The sequence below is a fragment of the Aspergillus alliaceus genome (assembly GCF_009176365.1).
Source record: "Aspergillus alliaceus strain CBS 536.65 unplaced genomic scaffold BDW43scaffold_21, whole genome shotgun sequence".
In the NCBI taxonomy this organism is placed as follows: domain Eukaryota; kingdom Fungi; phylum Ascomycota; class Eurotiomycetes; order Eurotiales; family Aspergillaceae; genus Aspergillus; species Aspergillus alliaceus.
The window spans coordinates 502,456-522,768 of NW_022474704.1; the positions used below are offsets into that span (position 1 = coordinate 502,456).

The following is a 20,313-nucleotide window of genomic DNA, read 5'->3' on the forward strand; positions in this document are numbered from 1 at the left end:
GGTAGCCAGGGTAGTATTTTTTCAATGACCCTGAAGAAGGCACGAGACATTTTGCGCGCCTCCTCGAACTGGATGCCATCGCCTATGAGATGAAAATGAGGCATTATCAAGGGACAAATATGATACTAGATCCAGCCCTTCCTGCAGGAGGACATAAAGGTATTGTTGGGCTGCTTTTAGCTCCGCCAATACGGCCAAAGTTTTTTGAACCATGTAATAAACGAGTTCAAGCAGAAAACTGCAATAGAGCCAGACATGTCCAGCACTTGTATCGAGATAGACTATTTCGACTCCTCCAGCATTTGTCACGTTCCAGTGACATAAACTGCGTTTCCCAGTCGGGAGATGATGTTGAACGCAGCTATTCTGCTTCAACGGTCAGACCCATGTAAGGACGCAGAGATAATGAGTGGGCACGAGATATCCAAAAGACGTGCAACGAAGAATTGATGTGTATTGGCCATGGGCCGGGTATGCTTGTGTCTAATTTCTTCAGCTATCCTAAAGGTGGGTCTCACAGCCATGAACAGTCGAGAATACAGACACTGGCGGTGCTCATCATTCATATTTAGGGTGCAAATTGATACCAGCAGACATGTTCGGGGCCCATTCGGAGCACTTGGTCGAAGTTAAGCAAAAATATGACCCACACAATTTCTTCCGAAAATTGAATCCTCTCAAAGTTGAGAAGCATTAGGCCAGAGAATCGATGTCACAATGGCCAATGTTATTCGTTACCTGCACTCGATCTAGGGATCTAGCATACTGCGTGCGGAGTATTTCCCAGGGTATTGTTACGGATTCCAAATTATTTTCCATGACATTGTTATGTTATATGATGTTCATAGGGACAATCTCAGAAATTATATGCCAGTTTGATCCTGAATGAAATAGTACTAGAAATAGGAATATGGACCCTGCAAGCACTAATCCTCCTTAGGTATTGTCTGCTGCTGACTCATCCCATCACCGAGCACTTTTTGTTCTCGGACTATCTTTTCGACCACTTCTAGCCCATCCTAAGTGTTCGAGATCGACAAGCCTGAACACTCAAGGCTCATTTTAATAAGGCCCGCTGTGGTTGGATGCTCAACCATGCTCGAAGGGGTCTGATTTAATGCTGCGCAGCCGCGAAAGCTCGGAGGCTGCCCACAATAACAAAATGCCTAATACATGCGAGGTTTGCGCCTCGGAACCCTCCAAATACCGATGTCCGACATGTGGGCTTATGAGGTAAGTTTTACGATCCATTCAAGATGCAAATAAGAAAACAGAGTAAATATGGAAAGAATCATGTACTGACGCACATTTCTTAGTTGCTCGCTCGTCTGCACACAGTCCCATAAGATATATTGTGCCGCCAAAGCACCGTCGCTAAAGGCATCCAATGAAGTGAATGATGAAATTCAACACCATCCTGAAAACGCCGATGGGCCTCCTGGTGGAACTACGCATGAAACATCGAATGGCGTCGACCCGCGTACTTTAGGGTCTTCCCCGCAACTTAAGGAACTATTCGAGTGCTATCCTGCGCTACGTGACCAGCTGCAAGATATCTATAAGGCTACCCTTGAGGAGGAATGGATTGAGACCCAAATGCAGGGGGGCCGACGACCCTTTGGAAGGGGTAAAGGAGCTCCGCGCAGTCGAGGGCCTTGGACCCGTGAAAAGGGCTTTAACAGAGGCTTGGGAAAGGTCAGAAAACTGAGAGAGATGTGCGAAGAAGGCTCGGAGGTTGGGAAAAATGCCGAAGGCTATATGCGATTCATGGCCTTGGTTAATGGGGAGCGTCTCCCACAGGAAACTCTATGACGGAATATTATTTTAATGGCTTCCTCATTTTCCTTTCCTCGTCGAGTCATAGTCGCGTGCATGGAACGTCGGTTCTTTCACATACACGTGTTTTTTAACCACCTTCGACCTCAGAGGACTGTGCCGAGGCTGGACGTCACGTTTCCGGGTTGGTGGAAGGCAAACGGGAACGACCCTAGGACAGGATTATGAATAGACGTCTCCTCACGTCGGCGGTTCCCTGAGCAGAGGTGAACATATGCGTGACCGATTTGATCAATGTATATTAGGTCTTACTATTACGAAGGAGGAGAAACTCTACACGAGAAAATTAGTTTGGGAGTTTGGGATACGCATCTTAATTAGATCCCTCTATGACAAATTGCAATTCATGTTTCCCAGCTAAATATGTAGATTAATAGTTATGCATATCACCTTAAAGAACCAAGCCATTGAACTGAACAGGCTGACTGTAGCCTGTATTATCATAGCGGATGTAAGTACTCCGTCTTTAAGGCCACTTAGTAGGTAGATATATATCTGTCGACACTCGGGCCATCCTCGGCGGTCAGCAAGTAGACTGTTCCCCATAAAATTGAAATGGACTCCCTATGACTGGCTGTCTAATCGAGCCTAACGCGGTTTTACTTCAGAGATCCGCCTGAGGCTGGACCACACAAAAAGTCGCGCCGAGTCGCTGGTGCTTACTGAAGTTTGGACTAGCTTGACACCGTGGAGCTGAACCAGAATTTGTGATATGTGTAAAGGAAAGACAGTTATGGGGACTTATGCCGGAAATATCCGTGCCGCCCCAAGAGCTTCGGTATGATATTCAATTGAGTGAGCGAGCTACCAATTAGTATGCTATTCTTTCATGCGACCTTCGACAAAGGTACACAGACCCCCTCTTGAAAGTATATGAGTTGATGTGACTCCAGGATCGGGATCGATTATTGGTCTGGATCCAAGCACCCTTCTACTCGTGGGGAAGGTCGTGCAACGCGGCCTTCATTTGACGAGGTGAAACCGTCCCGAACTAACTATGGTCTTAGCGTATCCTTGACCACAAAGTCGATACATCCAAGCGAGCCATTGAACAGTAAGAGCGATGTTATGGTCGAGAAGGATCGCTGCATACATTAAGTTCTTTCCTTATCATACCTACAGTACAGTACAACGAGCACCTACAACCTACCTTTTGTAGTATCCTTATCCGTACATACCTAGGGCAAGCCGGTATACACAACCTTTAGTATAGACCAGCAACATCCTAGGTTGAGAACTATAGGTGTGGCATGGCATGTGTTTGATCAGCAATGTGATTTACCATGTAAAAAATAACACACCTGGGCGGGGATTGAAGAAATCAGAAGTCTGGTCCCCATTCCCCAGTTCTGATTCGGAGAGAGCGTAAAGCTACCGTCTCATTGTTTGTATCACACATGGCCATTAATGTTTCCCGGTGCCCCCCGAAGCTCTTTTGTACTTGAGCCATTGAGCCACTTGAGTTTCTCCTTTTTTTGGGTCTTTCTTCATTAAGTTGGAAGCTGACTGTACCATACTTTCTCTTTCTTCTCTTTAATTCCCTCTCATATCCTACGCAGAAAAAAGGTGATAAATTCAAAGGCCATGGTCTTTTAAAGTGTATCTGAACTTTTTGAAGTTCCCACGCGGTGAAGATCCCGAGCGGGCGCACAACGCCTTGGAAGGCCGTAGTAAGTCAAACTATCTTTCTTCTGTACAAGGGATTTCCCTGGCAAGTCGACATTGATGGATCTTCCTTGTTTCTCCCTCTGGCTCTGATTGATTCGTCCGTAGGGCACTCGTGTATGTGCGTGTTTCTAATTATACTATCTGTCCAGCTCTCTTCCGAGCCACCTCCATCGCTTTCTGGGGCTCTGTCGGGCCAGTGACATCGTTCCGCCTGTTGCGCGCAAACTCGCCTTCGGCCTTCGGCTGATCTTACGACCACTCAAGCTGCTTCCTAGTATAAAAATTATTTGTTCTCAACATCACGAGCACTCTCTTGTGAGATTCTGTTCAACGAATACCTGCAGGTCCAGCACTGTTCTTTGCTAATTTTGGATTTGTTTGTGTCTAGTTTCCCCTCCAATCTTCGGCCTTAAGAAGCAACATAGGTTTACAAAAAAAATTTTTAAAAAAAGGAAGCAAAAAAGGAATTGACGGCGCGTGTCAAAAAAAAATTCAAGGGAACAATTGCCGACCGTAACTGGAATCGCTCTACGACGATCCCCTCGATTGCATCTACTCCGATACCTTTTCAGTTTGGTTGCGAGTGACAATGGATGAGCTGCTGTGCCTGCTTCATTTACTCACGTAGCAGCAGTTGGACCTTGCGCTGTCGGGCATTGTTTGCTTTACCGGATATTCCCTAACGCCGCCTCGCTGGATTCGCGCGAGCATCACTCGATCATGACCTCCCAGACACCACGAAGAGAACGGTCATCTAGTGATAAAGCTCAGGCTATGTTCGTTCCGCAACGACCGGGTCTTCCAGGCAGAACAATCTCCGCTCCAGCTGGTGGCTTGTATAAACTCGATTCTTCTAAACTGGCGACAGATACCGGAAATAAGATTGAGCAGACTCTTTTAGAAGAAGATGAAAACATGACGGCCTCCAGGAAAAACGGGGTTACGTCTACCCGCGTTGGCGATGAGGTACGACCCAAACCATCTGTGCTATTCGGACTGGGGAAGCATATCGTTTCTGACCATGATGCACTGTGCAGACTTCGTCGAAACCAAACTTTCCACTCGTTACTATTGCCGTCGTTGGTCAGGACCAAGTAGGTAAAACGACGTTTATCCAGAGTGCCTTGGATATGAAACAGCCCCTGTCCTCCCGAGCGACTACAAAGAAAATGTCTTTAGACGGGACTGTGTACCTCGTTCGCCTGTTGGAAATGGATACGAAGGAAATATCCATCGCGAATGATGGCCTCTTGGAATGGCCACGGTTTGGGAACGAATCCCCTTCAATAGATGGCGCTCTCGTTGTCCACGATGTGACACGGTCTGTGGGCCTCCCTGAGCTTATGAGGTTGCTAGGTATGTGGTTCTTCCTTTCTATCTCTAAGAGGGTCTGCATGGCGATTTCTTATCTGACACATTTGTTAATTTCCTATATAGATACCTTAGCAGCATATGCGTTCCCTTTTGTACTAGTTGCTAGTAAATGCGACATTCAGGCTCCAGATGGACCGCTCGAGCCCGTGTTGAAGAATTATCAGTTCCACAAGACATCCCCGGAGTCGCCGCGGTCGCAAAAGCTGTGTATATCAATGGTTCTGCGTGATGTGATTAACAGTAAATATGGTAAGTTGGCCCCGACCTGTTGATTGCTACAAGAAGCCTACTACTCCACCCCCCCCTTGTTTCAACCCCCCCTTCAAGAAGACAATGCAAAAACAAAAACCCCTGGGAGTGTACTGTTGTTTTCTGGAACCAAACTACATATTTCTTGGCCAAAACCCCTTGAATGGGCTGGATTGTCACGTTCACGCTAGTTCGTGGCGCGGCCTGAGGCTAGCGTTCGCCTACTCCCTAGTCGGCTGCCGATCTTCAGGGTGCAAGCGTCCCGGACATAAAACCCGCTTTCCGCTCCAAGCTCGTCGGTTGGATCAGACTGGTTACTAACAATCCCCCAGACTCCCTTGATTACTCGTACGCCTTCAAACAACCCTCCACGCAGGACTGGCATCACAGCCGTGCCAACTCTGAAAACCCTACGGCTGCATTGACTGGAGCCGCGGGCGGCCCCATTACTAGTACCTTTGATCCGGGAGTCGATGGGTACGGCGAAGACCGTCAACCCGCCGACCCGACGAACCCTTCCAACCTGGCTCCAAATGCACAACTCTCACGATTTTCCCGGAGCAACTCGCATCCGGTGCGACCAAATACACCTTCTGGGACCCAACTAAATCCACGCAGACAGTCCGCGGTGGAAGAATCCCCGGGAAAGAATGAGAGTCGACAGCAGCGGCTCCACGCCGCCTGGCGGAATAGCGGTGGCTCGGACGCCTTCAACAGCTTCATAGATATGGAGGATGAAATAGATGGGCCGGCTAGCACACCCTCAAGTCCAGAGAGTAAAGAAAAAGCGTCTAGTGACGGATCTTCGAATGATGCCGGCTTTACGTTCGATGAGCTCGTTGATCGCCTTGTCGCGCAACCGATGTCGAAGCAGGATTCTAAATTCGCCTCGATATTCCTCTGTCTTTATCGCAAATTTGCCGCGCCGGCTACCCTACTAAACGCATTGATTAATCGGTTTGAGCGAAACGAGAAGAACTTCACCGATCAACTGACTCGTATTGCTGATCAACTGAGGTTGCTTAATATCATGTCCACGTGGGTATCGGAGTATCCAGGCGACCTCGCATATCCTAAGACCCGCAAGCGGATTACGGATTTTGTTTCAACTTTGGAGAAGAGTCATTTTTATATGTTTGCCGCGAAGGAGGTTGGGTCTTACCTGGAGAATAATGCAGAAGATGATGATGTGGGCTGGCCATATAGGGATGGCGACGTTGATGAATTTGACGGACATGAGACGTTCCTCGACAACTCGGGTCGGAGCTCTCCATCCATGTTCCTTGGAGGATCGACGATTGATGAAGGCGAGGAGGATGAAGAGGAAGAAGATCCTATATATAACATGAGTGCATTGGATCTTAGTGAAGGCGCGTCAGACCCAGCTTCTAAGCTATCAAATTCGGCTACGCTCGAGAAACCTGGCACTGTGTCGAGCCAGTCATTCACATTCTTGAGCATGGAGGCTGCGCAAAAGGAATCCCAGCATTTGGAACTGACCCCTCGACTTTCTTTGTCAAAGGTCCAATGGCGGCAATTCATCGAGAACCCTGATGAGGATTTCGCGCGCGAGTTAACCCGGATTGACTGGATCATGTTCAATTCTTTTCGACCACGAGATCTTGTGCGACATGTCAGCATCTCTGGGCCAGATAAAGATAAAATCCAGAGTCTGAAACATGTCAATCGGATGATAAAGCAATTCAATCATCTAGCGTTCTTCGTTGCTAGTGTCATCCTCTTCCGAGACAAGCCCAAGCACCGAGCAAAAGCACTAGAGAAATTCATGAATATCGCACAGGTGAGTATCTGCATATCCCTCACATCATCTTTCTTCACTGACCGCCAATTAGAAACTTCGTCGACTGAATAACTATAATTCTCTCGGTGCAGTAATCGCCGGAATCAATGGAACGCCGGTGCATCGATTGTCACAGACGCGCGACTTGGTTCCCGTTCAAACACAGAAAGATTTTATGAGGCTGGTTATCCTTATGGGGACACAAAAGAGCCACTTTGCATATCGCCTAGCATGGGACAACACTTTCACAGAAAGGATCCCATTCCTACCACTGCATCGGCGGGACCTGGTATCCGCTGAGGAGGGGAACAGAACATTTGTAGGAGACAATAAATCTCGGATCAATTGGCGGAAATTCGAGGTTATGGGTGAGGTAGTCTTGGGTATTCAGCGCAGCCAGAAGACGCCGTATCCTCATTTGCAGAGGTACGAAGATGCGGCTAGGCTGATACTGGATGTCAAACTATCAGGTGATGATGAGGTAAGTTCCGTCTCCATCCCGCATTTCCATCTGTGCAGTATGCTGATCTACCCAGGATTTGTATGCACGCAGCTCCCAGGTCGAGCCTTCCGCTGGCGGCGACACGGGACGCAAAAAGTTCGGCTGGTTACGGTCGTAAGGGGTGTGATGGAGGATTTCTCTTTATATTTTTTGTTGTCATCCATGCCCATGATGGTAACGATTGCATGACCCAGTCATACACTTGTACTGACGAGATGCCTGATGAATGATGATGATCGTCTGGTCTATGTTGTACATATTGACATGTCTAAATATATTATTATTATTGCCACAACCTAGTTCCACACCCACACATGGATCACCTAGATTAATCAATCCTTCTGTAACATCACGTGATCATATACAGATAGCGGGCGGAGGTAAAAGAACCACCGAAATAACCCACCAGTACTACCAATCGAACCAACCCCTCCAAATCCTCAATACATATAAAACTAGAAGAGAATTATAAAAGAAAAAGAACAAATTCTGAAACCAATATCGAAAAGAACAAAACAAAATGTCCCTCCAAACCCAAGCAAGATCAACCTACCGCGCCATCCTCCGCGAACTCCCACGCCGCACCCTCTCAAACCCAACACCTCTCCACAGCCGGATCCGCGAACTCTACCGCAACCATACCTCGGCAAACGCAGACGAAGAAACGCTCCAGAGCCGCTTACAGGAGGCGGACCAGCTGGCGCAGTACGCGCGCGCGCAGCGCTCGTATGTCGAGCTTGTTGCACGGTACAACCCGGGTATGACGTTGGATGAAGAAGAGAGGATCAGACTTACGGCTAGACGGGTTGGGTTGGATTTGCCTATAGAGGCTAAGGATCGGAAGGATTGAATGGCTTTGGAGGATACTGGGTTTGCATGGGATGTACGGGGGGTGTCATGGTGATAGAAATGGAAAAAGGGTTGTGTGGTAGACTCGGGAGGGTTTATACTTGGAGTTTGGGTGTCTTGTATGTTCGTGGGATGTATATGATTCTATAGTATCTGACTGATTGACTGTATAATCCATGTGAAGTCCGTTCATTCATTGTGCGTCTATCTCCGTGAGATCTTGGGGTTGCACCGTTTATATATAATGTGCCGTTCTGTGTTGCAGAGTGTTCTCTGCGCTGTATAGTGGGCTTTTGTGTGGACGACTTTTGTCGACCATTGGAAACAGCGGTGGGCTTGTCCATCCGTCTGTCTGGAGAAATCCGAGGATCTACGATGGGAAGAATTGGTGGATACTAGGTCGATCACATCAGCCACCCAGTTGGACTCGTTCCATCTGTCGCATCAGCGTGCTACTGCTCTCCTCATCTTCTAAACCCACGCCCACCTCGATCGCAGTCTTGGGCCGATTCCTATTCAATCCTTCGAGCAGTGCGCACGCCTTGCACACCTTTTGGCTCGAAATATATCCGCATCGCTCACACAGGCCCATCTTTTGTGTCTTGATGACCTTCTGCGTCGAGCCCTTATTTCCCTTAGCCTGCTGTTTGCGAGGACGGGGAACACTCGGCGCCGGTAATTTGATCTCTGTTTCTCTCGACTCCGCCGCGTCATCCTCAGCCAATTTCATTTCCATTTCCGCCATCTCGCCGCCACGAGTCCGACCATTCTGACTCCCACATCCACCAGCCGATTCATCCTCCGCGGCCCTAGCACGCGAAGCCCCCTTAACCTCCACAGGAACAAGCTCCGCCATATCCTCACCACTCTTCACAATATCCAAAATCGAACTGGGCCGAATCTTTTCCAAATCCTTGATCAGCGTCCGCGCACTACCCCGAAACGCCTCAGGCGAGTAGATACACTCGGTACTGAAATAGTCCAACTGCTTATGATGCGCATAAAGCACAATCTCCTTCTCATAAGCATACTTCAGAGGCTTACTGCGCTTAATATCCGACGCAGCTGAATCCGTAACGATACTCGTACCCCTCGACAGCCGCGGCAGATCCCCACGCAATAAGTTCATCATAACTGTCTCCGCGACATCATCCGCATTATGCCCCGTAACAACATGCTTGATGCCCAACCGCGCCGCTCCCCGATCGAGCGCCTGACGTCGGAACACCCCGCAGTACGTACAGTTGCCTTTCTTGCCCACCTGTGCCACGACCTGGTCCATGGTCCATCCGTATAACTCGTCGTATCCGACAATCTCCAGCGGCATGTCATACTGCTCTGCGTTGCGCTTGACTGTCTCCAGACTGTCGTCGCGGTAGCCTTTGATTCCTTCGTCGATGGAGAGTAGGCATAGCTGGAGTCCGTAGTTGTAGCGTTCGTTGAGAGTTTTCAGGACGGAGGCGAGGACAGTGCTGTCTTTTCCGCCGCTGGCCCCGATGGCGACTCGTTCGCCCGGGTAGAAGAGGGATGTGCTGGTAATTGTTTCGTGGACTTCGGTTTCGAAGATGTCGATGAAACAGGTTCGGCAGAGCTTTTCGCGGTTTTTCGGGCGTATTATTACCGCCCTGTTGTTTTGGCAGTGGAAGCAGGGGGAGGGGGGCATCTTGAACCGATTTTTGAGAATTTGTTCAAATTGGCTATGGATTTGGAGGGGAAGGAAAATCAGTGATAATCGATAACCATGATAGGCTTGTGAGTTTGTTCCGTTTGCATTGCGGAGGAGGATAAACTCAAAATATTTTTAAGAATTATTCGAAATACGAATACGAGCATTCCGTACAGATGGTCGAATTTAACCATAGTTTGATCCTAATTAGGTATTTGAATAGCAGCTCTAAACCTATAATATACATGGTCATAGTCCAACCGCATCTAGACATTAAGTGCGTTGCAAGAGAATTCAAGAAAATCAAGCAGAATTTACATCTTCCCCTTGAACAAGTTGGCAATCATCTCCCGGCCTGTGATTCTAGAAGTAGCCCACAGGGTAGGGAAATCCAGAGTGCTGGAGAAGGTATCCGCGTATCCAAAGAAGAGCATGGGAGGGATCCAGCCACGAGCATATTCCAGCGCGAAGCAAGAGGCATCCATCTTGTATTGTTTCACCTCGCCACGGCGCAGGTGGTGGACGCTACCCTGAGGATAGACCTCGGGTTCGTAGGATCCAGGGACATAGGCGAGCTGGGTACCCTGGAGGATGTTGAAGTAATCATCCGCGGTGTGTCGGCCAGTGTGGCCTTCGGTGCCAATTGCGGTACCTGAATATCAATGTGGTTAGCCAAGGGGGCGCCGTTGAGAATAAATACAAATAAAGGGGTACGTGTGGAGAGGACAGAGTTCGAGAGCCGCACCAAAAATAATCAAGTACTCTGTGATACCTGATAGAAAGTTAGCCATTTGGAGGATCTTCGGAGGACGGAAAAAGGAGGTGGATTCCGCTTACTAGCATGAATAATATACATGGCACCCATAGCACCGCCGGCGTTGTTGAACACCCATTCCTCTTCCTTGTTTAGGTGGTTTCCGGGGATCTTCTCATCTAGTTCCGAGACAATGTAATTTACAACGGCGCGGGTATCATTTCCGTGGGCTGCAATTGCACGCTGAGAGAGATCATGCAACTGGCTCGGTTCGAAGATGTAGAATTGCTCGAGACGCGAGTCGAAATAGTTGTAAAGGCCGGCCAGAAGGGCCAGCAAGGTGGCCAAGAGGGTGAGAGAGCGCATGATAAAGGAATTGGATCAAACGGGGGTGGCTCAAAAGATTTCGTCCCAAGTCAGAATGAGAGAGAATGTCAAACTGAATGAATTGGGAGAAAGTAAGCAACAACAAACGTTGGTGGCCGCGGAGGGCGGTATGAATTGGGTTTAGTGCCGATTGGGTGTCTTGGCTTTGTGGGGATTCTACTGCGAATAGTTCCATCCGCCTTCCACTCCAGAGTACTCAATTTCTTGCAATATCCTATATCTGACTATATCATTCAGTATTTACATTCACGAATGCCGTCTCTCTCGGGAGATATCTCTGTCATCAGATCTCGCATATTAGGCTATATCTCCTACGTATCTCCTTCGATGGCTACCTTAAGACGGAGTTGCCTCCGTCCGCTTCACATGTAGATCGTCGCCGTGCATACCTCCTCATCACTATTGATGGATATTTTTGAACCTGCCTCTCCGATGTTCATCCGGGTGGTGGCTCACCGGATAATTTCCCTTACGACAGCCGATGGAGTTGACTGTCTCAGGGTGAAGGAACTTTAACTGGAATGGCTCCACGATTCAGCGGGTCTGCCGGACATTCCAAACACCGGCGTTTGGCACTCGACGCTTGACTCAGGACACTATTGAACGCTTGAACCTGCTCACTCGCAGGCTAGAATCTTTCAATCTCAAAATATGCCGAATTAACCCGAGGTTAAACCACGTTCAGGGTATTCCTGTCTGATGGTCATATCCCACCGGATGGGTTAAATTCCGCCAAAAGAGTAGGTATATATACTGTCTTCCAGCGGCAGGTCGTCAGCTAGATTTGTCAATCCACAAACGAAGTGAAAATCCAACGCGCACTCAAATCCATCATTTGATATATTTCCAAGATGAAGTTCCTTACTCCTCTTTTCCTTAGCTCCCTTGCCTCGGCTGCTGCCCTCACTCGCCGAGCGGATATGTGTGGGCAATGGGACACCACCACTACCAGCAAGTTTACCCTGTATAACAACCTTTGGGGCCAGGGCAATGCGGACAAAGGCGGCAGCCAATGCACCGGCCTCGACTCGGACAACGGAAACAGTATTTCCTGGCACACCAGCTGGACTTGGACCGGTGGACAAGGCCAAGTCAAAAGCTTTGCCAATGTTGCCTACAACTTCGGGGCTACCCAGCTGAGCAAGCTGAGCAGCATCCCCAGCACATGGAAGTGGAAGTATGTAGTCATATCACCGGGATATGTTTAGTCGGAAACTAACTTTCCTATAGGAACACTGGTTCTAACGTCGTTGCGGATGTCGCATATGACCTCTTCACCTCATCCAGCGCGAACGGAAGTGAGGAGTATGAGATCATGATCTGGTTGGCAGCCTTGGGCGGTGCTGGCCCTATCTCGTCGACCGGCTCTGCCATTGCTACCCCCACTGTGGCTGGGAAGAAGTGGTCCTTGTACAAGGGACCTAACGGCCAGATGACCGTGTTCAGCTTCGTCGCCTCTTCCACCACCGAGGATTTCTCGGCCGACCTGAACGATTTCCTCAAGTATCTGCAGCAGGAACAGGGCCTGCCCTCCACCCAGTACCTGACCCATGTGCAGGCGGGTACCGAGCCCTTCAGTGGAAGCAATGTCAAATTCACCACCTCCTCGTACTCTGTATCTGTTGCCTAATCGCCTCCGCCAGGCAGATTGGGATCACCGTTGTAAATAGTTTGTGGCGATGCTAGGCGCCGTGTTTCAGGGACCGTCAGGGATAGCGGGATGAATGGAGGGGAAAAGGTTATGTGGGATATACGTACTTCAGGAAGGAGGATGAATCATCCCGTGTCTTGACGAGGGGGGTACACGCTGTCTGTTGCATGGTTCTTTGTGTGAATAATTGTGATCGTTTCGTTCTACCCGCTTTGTTGCAGTGGATCTGGAGTTTTAGCTTGTTGGAGTACATTCCGTACATAGGTTTTATTTTAGAAAGTAAGGATGGAATCATCTAAATATAAATGCCCAGCGTCTAATGAGACAGTCGTATGGGACGATGAATATTTTTTTCTCTATGTATAAATATAGAAAAGTCCACTAAGTTAGTCGGATGGAGTCGAGGATGCAGCCTATGCAGTCCGGGCGCTTAACCGCCTGCAGGAACCCAAGCCCAACCAAACCCTCGAAAGTCTCTCCACCACTGTATGTATACTTGTGACCAACAGTACATCCTACAGGCATCAATCCCATCAATCAATACGCTTCCCCCCCACCCAAGGCAGGATCATCAATAGTGCTTCGCGCCTTCTCCGGCATGGGCATGACGACCCCTTCCAGGTGTCTATTATCCAAAGCCTAACAATGTTATCCTGTCATACATACCATCGCATGATTATCGACAGGATGCGCGCCATAGGATCGTGCGACTCCTGCCACGATGTAGGGAAGAAAAAACGCGACCGCCGAAATAGGCCTTCGTGGCGAGCCATCCACTTGACAAGGAAAAAAGGTCGATAACCCTTGATTGAATCACATCTCGTGTCCGGAGATCTGATTGATGGAGAGCTTATTGCCAATCATCCACCCCCTGGGGTCGCGCGCCAAATGAGATCATGGGGGAAGTGGATGGCCGGTATGCACAGCGCGTCCAACCGCCGTCCTTGCATTGCATTGCCAGCCTTCACCTCTGAACCACTGAACTAACAATCCACTAGCATAGGAGTCGTGCCCTCATTCTAAACCTCTGATAGATACTTATATCCAGTCACTCACTCGCTGGCATTGTTCAAGATGGCATTCACACGCTTCAAGCTATCTCTCCCTTCTCTTTTTCTTATATATCTATCGGTCGGTCTCTCCATCGGTCTCTCCTTATCTTACTCTGTCTATTAATCTACCAATTTGGTTAACACTGAATTAATTTTCTGCTAATTTTTATTTTATTTTTTCTCCGTCCAATATTGTCTTACCGTGTCTCACTATCGCAGCTCCATACTTCGGAAGTTGATCCATCAGGTTGACACGACAACCTTTACATTCCTCTTTACTCCTGCTGGCAGGAATTTGATCGACTCTCCCAAATATACCAATTTCTACATTCCTTAGATTTTGTCTCCAAGGCAAACATCACCACTCTTTTTATCCGTTCCCTTCCCTGTGTTCCTCTTCCCTCTTTCCCTCTGTCACATCTGCACCATGACCTACCACTCATTCTATACCACCTCCGCAATGGATCAAGTCACCAAGCCCGATCAAATGAATCACTTCCAACACCTCAATCGAACTGCCCTCCATGAGTTTGTGCGACTACCGGTCTCTCGTGAGATGGTAGCGCATCTGGCGATGCAAGCTTCGCAGGTCATCCGCTGCGAGCCTCATGTGACCACGGCCAGCGCGCATGGCCAGCCAACACCTCCCAGTACGCCTCCATTGGACGCGGTAGATTCTCAACTGCCACCGTTGCCCTCAATCGAAACATTTATCGCTTCACTGGTCACCCGCTCTCAAGTTCAGGTTCCGACCCTGATGACCTCACTGGTCTACCTGGCCCGCTTGCAGTCCCGTCTTCCGCCTGTCGCAAAGGGCATGCGCTGCACTGTTCATCGCATCTTTCTCGCCTCACTCATTTTGGCAGCTAAGAACCTGAATGACTCGAGTCCGAAGAATAAGCATTGGGCCCGCTACACTGCCGTCAAAGGCTATGACGGCTTTGCCTTTTCCCTCCCTGAGGTGAATCTGATGGAGCGACAGCTGCTATTTCTCCTGGATTGGGACACCCGCGTTACGGAAGACGATCTCTTCTGTCATCTGGAACCTTTTCTGGCCCCAATGCGGTACTGCTATCAGATCCAAGAGCGCGAGGCCGAGATGCGCCAGCCGCGTGAATGGCGCCGTCTTCAGGCCTCTGCAGAACTACTAGCTTGTCGCCTTCGCCGCCAGAAATTGGAAGCGCGCCTCGAGGCACGCCGGTCAGATTCTGTCCATCGCCGCCAGCGGCTGCCTGCGAGCCCGGCATCGTCTGTTTCGCTGTCTTCACTGTCGTCTAGCACATCACCAGCGTCCCTGGCGGACACTGATCGCTACCAGCCCTATCGCCCGCGGCGGCGCCCGTCGACCCGCACTAGTGCCTCGGTCTCTCCTCCATCCGTTCAGGATGTGCCATCACTCACCCGAGTCGAAACGGTCCCTTCGTTGAGCTCGCGGGCATCAAGCATTGCCCCAAGTTCCCGCAATGCCACCCCAGCCAGCCTACGCACATCTAGCTCGATCACTAGTATGGAGGCTGACGTCCGGGTGATTGACGGAGCGCGTAGTCCATCTCTCAGCGGCGGATACGTACCCGTACCTACAATGATGCCGTCTAGTGCCAAGATGGAAGAAATCCAACAGCCTACGAAGAAGATGCGTATGGCTGGACACAGTGGACATAGCGGGTTCGTCGCTCGATTCCTAGCCTCCGCTGCGGGCTCCTATATGGGAGGCCGGACGCGCTCTCACGTTTAATCTCTATTCTTCCAACGTTGAGCTGGTCTCAGCCACCAATTTATACCCCCGTTCTTCCCACCCCATCCTAATACCCGTTTGTTATCTCAGATGATATTCTGCTTCTCGTATGTTCCAAGAAAAGTGCCACCCTGATATCCCCAAATACCCACAATTTTCCATAGGTAAGTCTTCAACTTGTTTATGATTGCATTGCACGGCTGGCGTTGTTTTCTTGTCCTCTTTTTTATTTTATTTTTATTTTTTATATTTTTTATTCATGTTTAAGCCAACTCTCGTTCATAACTTTGATTCCATGGGGGCACTTTTGTTGGTACAGATTGCCTAGATATTACGCACTACAAAGATCTGCTATGCATGTACGTACGATACTATCATTCGCTGAATGGTATACACTATAATAAACCAACTTGAGAATTATAAATAGTCAACTGAGTCCCACTCTTAGCGTAATAAACACGCTTTATAGGTCAGGACCGTCGCAGTCTACATTGTTAAATGTTGCTCGGAGATCCCTGTGGGCTTATCCCGCACATGCTTCACTTGCTCAGCGCGTCGATTCCCGATCGGATACCTAGCAACAAACACGGACCATGTCTCGGATTCCACACACGCCAGCAGCATATGCATGCCCAATTAGTCAAGGAATGCTGCCCGTCTGGTCTAGAATCTGGTAGATTCACCCATTAAACGCCCAGACCTTGAAGAGTGTTATATAATGAGATCCTGATCTGGACGTTCACATGTATGAAATGGCTGACACCGCAGGTATTTCTTTTCTGGTAAAATACGGCTAAATAGGCAAATGGTTGTGTGCAAGGAGAGATCCATATTCTGCGTCTTGGTCTTAGAAGCCGGTGGAGCTGACTCTCGCCGTCTCTCTTTTTTGTAGGCATGCAACAGGGCTAACTCGAGTATGGGGTCAACTGGATGCGAGTGTTTTGACACCGGAAAACATCATTATGGGTTCTTCGCTTTGGAGTGTATACTCTTTTATTTTATTCTTTTCGTTCGCGGCCAGTCGGGGTTAGGGTCTTATGTCGCCGGGGCTTCCCAGTGGTCGCGCTTGATCTTCATTAGGTTAGACTGTTTGTGTGGGAAGCTGACCTCGCCTTCTTTATAGAAGCCTGCTTTTTGGAGATACTCGAGGATCCTTTGCTTCGTTAGTATGGCGACACTATGAGGTTATGGTGATAGAGAAGCGCAGCGTGAGGACTTACTTTGTGTTATCTACCCGTGGTTCCAGCATGACCGTCTCAGTGCGTGGGTCTGAGAGCCAGCAGTAGTGCACCAGTGCACTCAGCCAGATTTGCACCCGATGCGCTCCGCGGAACTCCTGCTCGCCAACTAATAGATGGATACCTCTATCGTAATTGCCAGCGCCCCCGATGAGCTGCCCTAGGGGATCTTCTTTGACCCAGTATATCTCGAAGTACCCGAAGGGTTTCCCGTCCCAGCACCCGATGACTGGGAAGCTGTGTCGGCTTTTCAGATTGTTGCGAAGGAATTCCTCCTGGTGGGAGACTGGGCCGGCCTCCCCCCATGCTGCGTTGACTCTTGGGTCGTTCATCCATTTGTGTAAGTAATCGAGGTCCGAAGGGGTGTTCGAAGTCACTGGGTCACTGGTTGAGGATGAAGGAGCGTGTGTTTTACTTGGTGCTCCTCCTGGATGCTGGGCCTTCCGTGAAGGAAGATACGGTACGCGGAATGAGAGATATTGCTGGACGCTGGGAATGTATCGAATGTAAAACACATCTCCCTGATGAGGCGGCTTGGGTCTGATTGGATGTCGCACTCTATTAGTGAAGGTATACTGAGTGGATGGCGGTGGAAAGTAGGTTGGGAGATGGCTGCTGGAAGTAAATGGCCCTTCGCTGGGTGCGTAGTGTCTAGCATCGTTGACTGAAGGAATGGAATCGGCTATATACATAATCCCTCGCATCGGAGACGACAGCTGACGGTTATGTGTCGAGTTTGGTGCACCCTGCCCAACGCTCAGGGGACTCAGGGAAAAAAGGAATAGTCGGGGATCAATCTGCCAGAAGGAGCGTCGGCTCACAAACATCGATTCCCAAGACTCATTTTCCAAAGGGTCTGACCCTACGGAGGAATCCTCAGTGGCAATAAGCCCCATCCGTTCCAGCTTTTGAAGCACGTTCCGCCCCTTGAAAATCCCCTCTCGCTTGATATTAACTCGCCAGTCGCCCTTGGGTTTGGCCGCAGCTGGCGTGCGCGACGAAGCCTCTGTCTTGAGGCAGAGGTCAGGTTCAGGTTCGTGGAAGTACCACCAGAGAGTAACCCAGAGCATCATGGCGATCTGACGCGAGGCAGAGTTCATCGGCTTGTACTCGCTGTTCGGAGGGCTGACTATGGCTGAGAGGTACAGACAGTCGTCGCCTAAGGTTGGTGCTGTGAATCGAGTGCTGCTTGCCTGATCGTCATCCTTGGCCCCGGACTCGCGAGGCCGGTCAGACGCTCCATCGGGTTTCGCTTTATCCTGCGCATGCCGTCTTGTGTAAAGAACAATTGTCCAGCCCGGAGGGAGGAGTGAATGACCCAAATGCGCATCGTTGATCTTGAAGGTAAAGCCGCCGAACACAGGCGACACTGTGATTAATTGCCCGTTGGGCAGATGGCAGGCGTTGTTCCGCATGGCGAGAGGTGACGTTTCAAGCCAAACCGATAAGTGATGTAAAGGAGGGAAACGAGGTGAGGACCCGACGAGAGCCGTAAGAAAAGAAGGTGTGAAGAAATTAAAATCGACGATCGTGGAGGCGAGTGGGATGATCCTCGCTATTGCCCCTCATCGCGGCCAATCTATCTCCACACTAAGAATAAGAGAAAAAGATCAAACCGTTCAGTCAACCAAACCATGAATTGAGGAATAACGGGCATAGCTTATAAGGACCACCCAGCCAATCTTACTCCCGCAATAGTCTTTTGAAAGAGTTGTTGTTGTTGTTGTTGTTTTTTGTTTGCGAAAGAAGTATTGAATGGATGACGCAACTTATTTTTAAGCTTTCATCTCCAAATCCGGAAGGAATCATTCATCAAGTTGAATTCTATAGCGAAGTTATACACAAAAAAATTTTTTTACAACAAAGAAGGAAACAAAACAAAAAGAAACTGTTAGAATTCCTCCAATATCGTCCCAATATTCCGCTGTCGAGCCAGCTGAACAAGATCTCCGCCGGTGACCAAGTCCGTCAACCCCAACCCCACGCTCTTGAAGATTACATTGCCTCGTTCGGCCCATTCGCGCAGGCTTTTACTGTCGTCAGTCTCCTGCTCCAAATCTTGCGTTGCATGGCGCACCATCAACAGTTCGCCCAGCTCTACAACCTGATTCGGTTTGATCTCGGCTTGGATCAACTCTCCAGCCTCCTTTAAGGCTGCCTCGAGACTGTCCACAACCACAACCCCACTACGCTTGACATGCTTGCTGAAATGCCGATGCGAACCGTGTGTCTTGACCTCATCGCGAATGATCTCCGGGGGCAACTCCGTCATATGTGGTTTGTATGATCCAATGGCGCTGATCAGTCGACCTTTTCGGCGGGCTTCGCGTGATGTGAGTATCTCCGCAGGGAAGAGTGGCTGAAGGGATGGCGTGCAGCAGAAAATCGCATCAGCCTTATTCAAGGCATCTTGCAGGATGCGCGAATACTCGACGAAGTCGCTGCTGACAGCCGAAAACTTCACGTCTCCCCGCCAACTAGAGTTCTCTGTTGAATAGATATCACGAAGAAGTTCCGCTGCCCGGTCAAATGACCTGTTAATAATGAAGACCCGCTTGATTTCCGATCCCCGCAATGTCAGTGCTAGTCGTATGTGCCAGTAAGCCTGCTTGCCTGCCCCGAAGACTACCACTGTACGCACTCGCTTGCGCCTGTTGAAGATCATTGTAGATGTCAGTGCGGTGCGGAATGGAGTGAGCTCATGCGCATTAATCAGTCCAAATGGCATACTTTGCTCGTCAAGCAAGGTCACACTACCCTGTGGTGAGGTGTCTCGGGAACCAGCCGAGGGCCACGCTCCAAGGGTGTTGGATAATCCAGGGTTGACTGGCTGTTTATTCACACATCCTGGTGGTAGTGACTTGCTGCTAGAACTGACCGAGGAGCTTTCGCCTTCCTGTGATGAAACGGACAATTCGCTCATGTCAGACGACAGCGAGCTCATGGAGCTTCTCGACACGTGCCGGCTCCGCGAGGACGTCTTCACATCCTCAGCAATATCTAAGCCGGTTTCTACGGCGCATCCTGCGGTGCCCCCATCCTGTAGCGAGATCATCTTCATGCCGATGGTGCGGCCGGTGCTGGCGGGCATAAACAGCGTTGTGGAGCCATTCTTTCGGGTGATCGCAGTTCTCTGAGGTTGATAGGTCGCGGAGCAGCCTTGTTCCTGATTCCCCGTCGAGTATTCTCGCAATGCCTGAGCGAGGTTCTGTTGCAGCGATATGATCTCCTCACGGGTTAATGATAGCAGTAGCGAGCGGAGCTGGGTCTGCGAAAGAATTGTCAACGGCATGAGGGAGTGAGTGGTATAAAATCTTTGATCTTCATAAAGTACCAAGAGGTTGGTGACACAAGAAGCAAAAAATTATAATTGTAGAAGAAAGTAGAACCACGGTTAATGGAAAGAGGGACGAAAGGTAAAGTTGGGTGACTGATAAAGTATGATAGTATGATGGCTGCGAACGGATATTCAACTTCTACCTGCAATCAAAAACGGAATTAGTCCCGGGGCCTGAGGGGGAGGGGGGGGGGGGGGGGGTTATTCGATTAGG

The 20,313-nt window shown here is 49.5% G+C and overlaps 7 protein-coding genes across 7 annotated transcripts; 4 read left to right on the top strand and 3 right to left on the bottom strand.

The window, feature by feature from the left end:
- The first annotated feature begins 947 nt into the window (after window positions 1–947).
- On the top strand, window positions 948–2,139 carry BDW43DRAFT_276044 (zinc finger HIT domain-containing protein). Its single transcript, XM_032041912.1, has 2 exons — window positions 948–1,233; window positions 1,317–2,139. The coding sequence occupies exons 1-2, from the start codon at window positions 1,118–1,120 to the stop codon at window positions 1,810–1,812; spliced, it is 612 nt and encodes a 203-aa protein (XP_031900561.1). The 5' UTR covers window positions 948–1,117; the 3' UTR covers window positions 1,813–2,139.
- A 2,085-nt stretch (window positions 2,140–4,224) lies between these two features.
- Window positions 4,225–8,280, top strand: BDW43DRAFT_300233 (putative Ras guanyl-nucleotide exchange factor RasGEF; the record flags this gene model as incomplete). The annotated part of the gene is made up of 7 exons (XM_032044859.1): window positions 4,225–4,470; window positions 4,542–4,860; window positions 4,942–5,127; window positions 5,460–6,928; window positions 6,981–7,409; window positions 7,465–7,544; window positions 7,974–8,280. The coding sequence occupies 7 exons, from the start codon at window positions 4,225–4,227 to the stop codon at window positions 8,278–8,280; spliced, it is 3,036 nt and encodes a 1,011-aa protein (XP_031900562.1).
- Window positions 8,281–8,688: 408 nt separating this feature from the next.
- BDW43DRAFT_300234 (putative PP-loop ATPase superfamily protein) lies at window positions 8,689–11,065 on the bottom strand (the record flags this gene model as incomplete). Its single annotated transcript, XM_032044860.1, has 3 exons — window positions 8,689–9,811; window positions 10,264–10,597; window positions 10,783–11,065. The coding sequence occupies 3 exons, from the start codon at window positions 11,063–11,065 to the stop codon at window positions 8,689–8,691; spliced, it is 1,740 nt and encodes a 579-aa protein (XP_031900563.1).
- A 223-nt stretch (window positions 11,066–11,288) lies between these two features.
- xgeA (putative endoglucanase) lies at window positions 11,289–13,082 on the top strand. The gene is made up of 2 exons (XM_032041913.1): window positions 11,289–12,263; window positions 12,317–13,082. Exons 1-2 carry the CDS (start codon window positions 11,938–11,940, stop codon window positions 12,714–12,716), a joined length of 726 nt encoding a protein of 241 aa, XP_031900564.1. The 5' UTR covers window positions 11,289–11,937; the 3' UTR covers window positions 12,717–13,082.
- A 766-nt stretch (window positions 13,083–13,848) lies between these two features.
- BDW43DRAFT_85769 (cyclin family protein) lies at window positions 13,849–15,867 on the top strand. The gene is made up of 2 exons (XM_032050599.1): window positions 13,849–13,868; window positions 14,009–15,867. The coding sequence occupies exon 2, from the start codon at window positions 14,217–14,219 to the stop codon at window positions 15,522–15,524; it is 1,308 nt and encodes a 435-aa protein (XP_031900565.1). The 5' UTR covers window positions 13,849–13,868; window positions 14,009–14,216; the 3' UTR covers window positions 15,525–15,867.
- A 174-nt stretch (window positions 15,868–16,041) lies between these two features.
- On the bottom strand, window positions 16,042–18,349 carry BDW43DRAFT_85776 (GNAT family N-acetyltransferase). Its single transcript, XM_032050600.1, has 2 exons — window positions 16,745–18,349; window positions 16,042–16,677 (listed from the first exon to the last, which is right to left on the bottom strand). The coding sequence occupies exons 1-2, from the start codon at window positions 18,175–18,177 to the stop codon at window positions 16,560–16,562; spliced, it is 1,551 nt and encodes a 516-aa protein (XP_031900566.1). The 5' UTR covers window positions 18,178–18,349; the 3' UTR covers window positions 16,042–16,559.
- Window positions 18,350–18,444: 95 nt separating this feature from the next.
- On the bottom strand, window positions 18,445–20,289 carry BDW43DRAFT_276067 (putative proline utilization protein PrnX-like). Its single transcript, XM_032041914.1, has one exon. The coding sequence runs from the start codon at window positions 20,052–20,054 to the stop codon at window positions 18,654–18,656; it is 1,401 nt and encodes a 466-aa protein (XP_031900567.1). The 5' UTR covers window positions 20,055–20,289; the 3' UTR covers window positions 18,445–18,653.
- Between the last annotated feature and the right edge of the window lie 24 nt (window positions 20,290–20,313).

Bases quoted from the DNA above. Each gene is read 5' to 3' on its own strand.
- xgeA (XM_032041913.1), top strand. From the start codon at position 11,938: ATGAAGTTCCTTACTCCTCTTTTCCTTAGCTCCCTTGCCTCGGCTGCT. The intron at 12,264-12,316 runs GTATGTAGTCAT...ACTTTCCTATAG, and splicing joins CCCAGCACATGGAAGTGGAA to GAACACTGGTTCTAACGTCG.
- BDW43DRAFT_85769 (XM_032050599.1), top strand. From the start codon at position 14,217: ATGACCTACCACTCATTCTATACCACCTCCGCAATGGATCAAGTCACC.
- BDW43DRAFT_85776 (XM_032050600.1), bottom strand. From the start codon at position 18,177: ATGCGGAACAACGCCTGCCATCTGCCCAACGGGCAATTAATCACAGTG. The intron at 16,678-16,744 runs GTAAGTCCTCAC...AACGAAGCAAAG, and splicing joins CCACGGGTAGATAACACAAA to GATCCTCGAGTATCTCCAAA.
- BDW43DRAFT_276067 (XM_032041914.1), bottom strand. From the start codon at position 20,054: ATGCCGTTGACAATTCTTTCGCAGACCCAGCTCCGCTCGCTACTGCTA.
- BDW43DRAFT_276044 (XM_032041912.1), top strand. From the start codon at position 1,118: ATGCTGCGCAGCCGCGAAAGCTCGGAGGCTGCCCACAATAACAAAATG. The intron at 1,234-1,316 runs GTAAGTTTTACG...CACATTTCTTAG, and splicing joins CCGACATGTGGGCTTATGAG to TTGCTCGCTCGTCTGCACAC.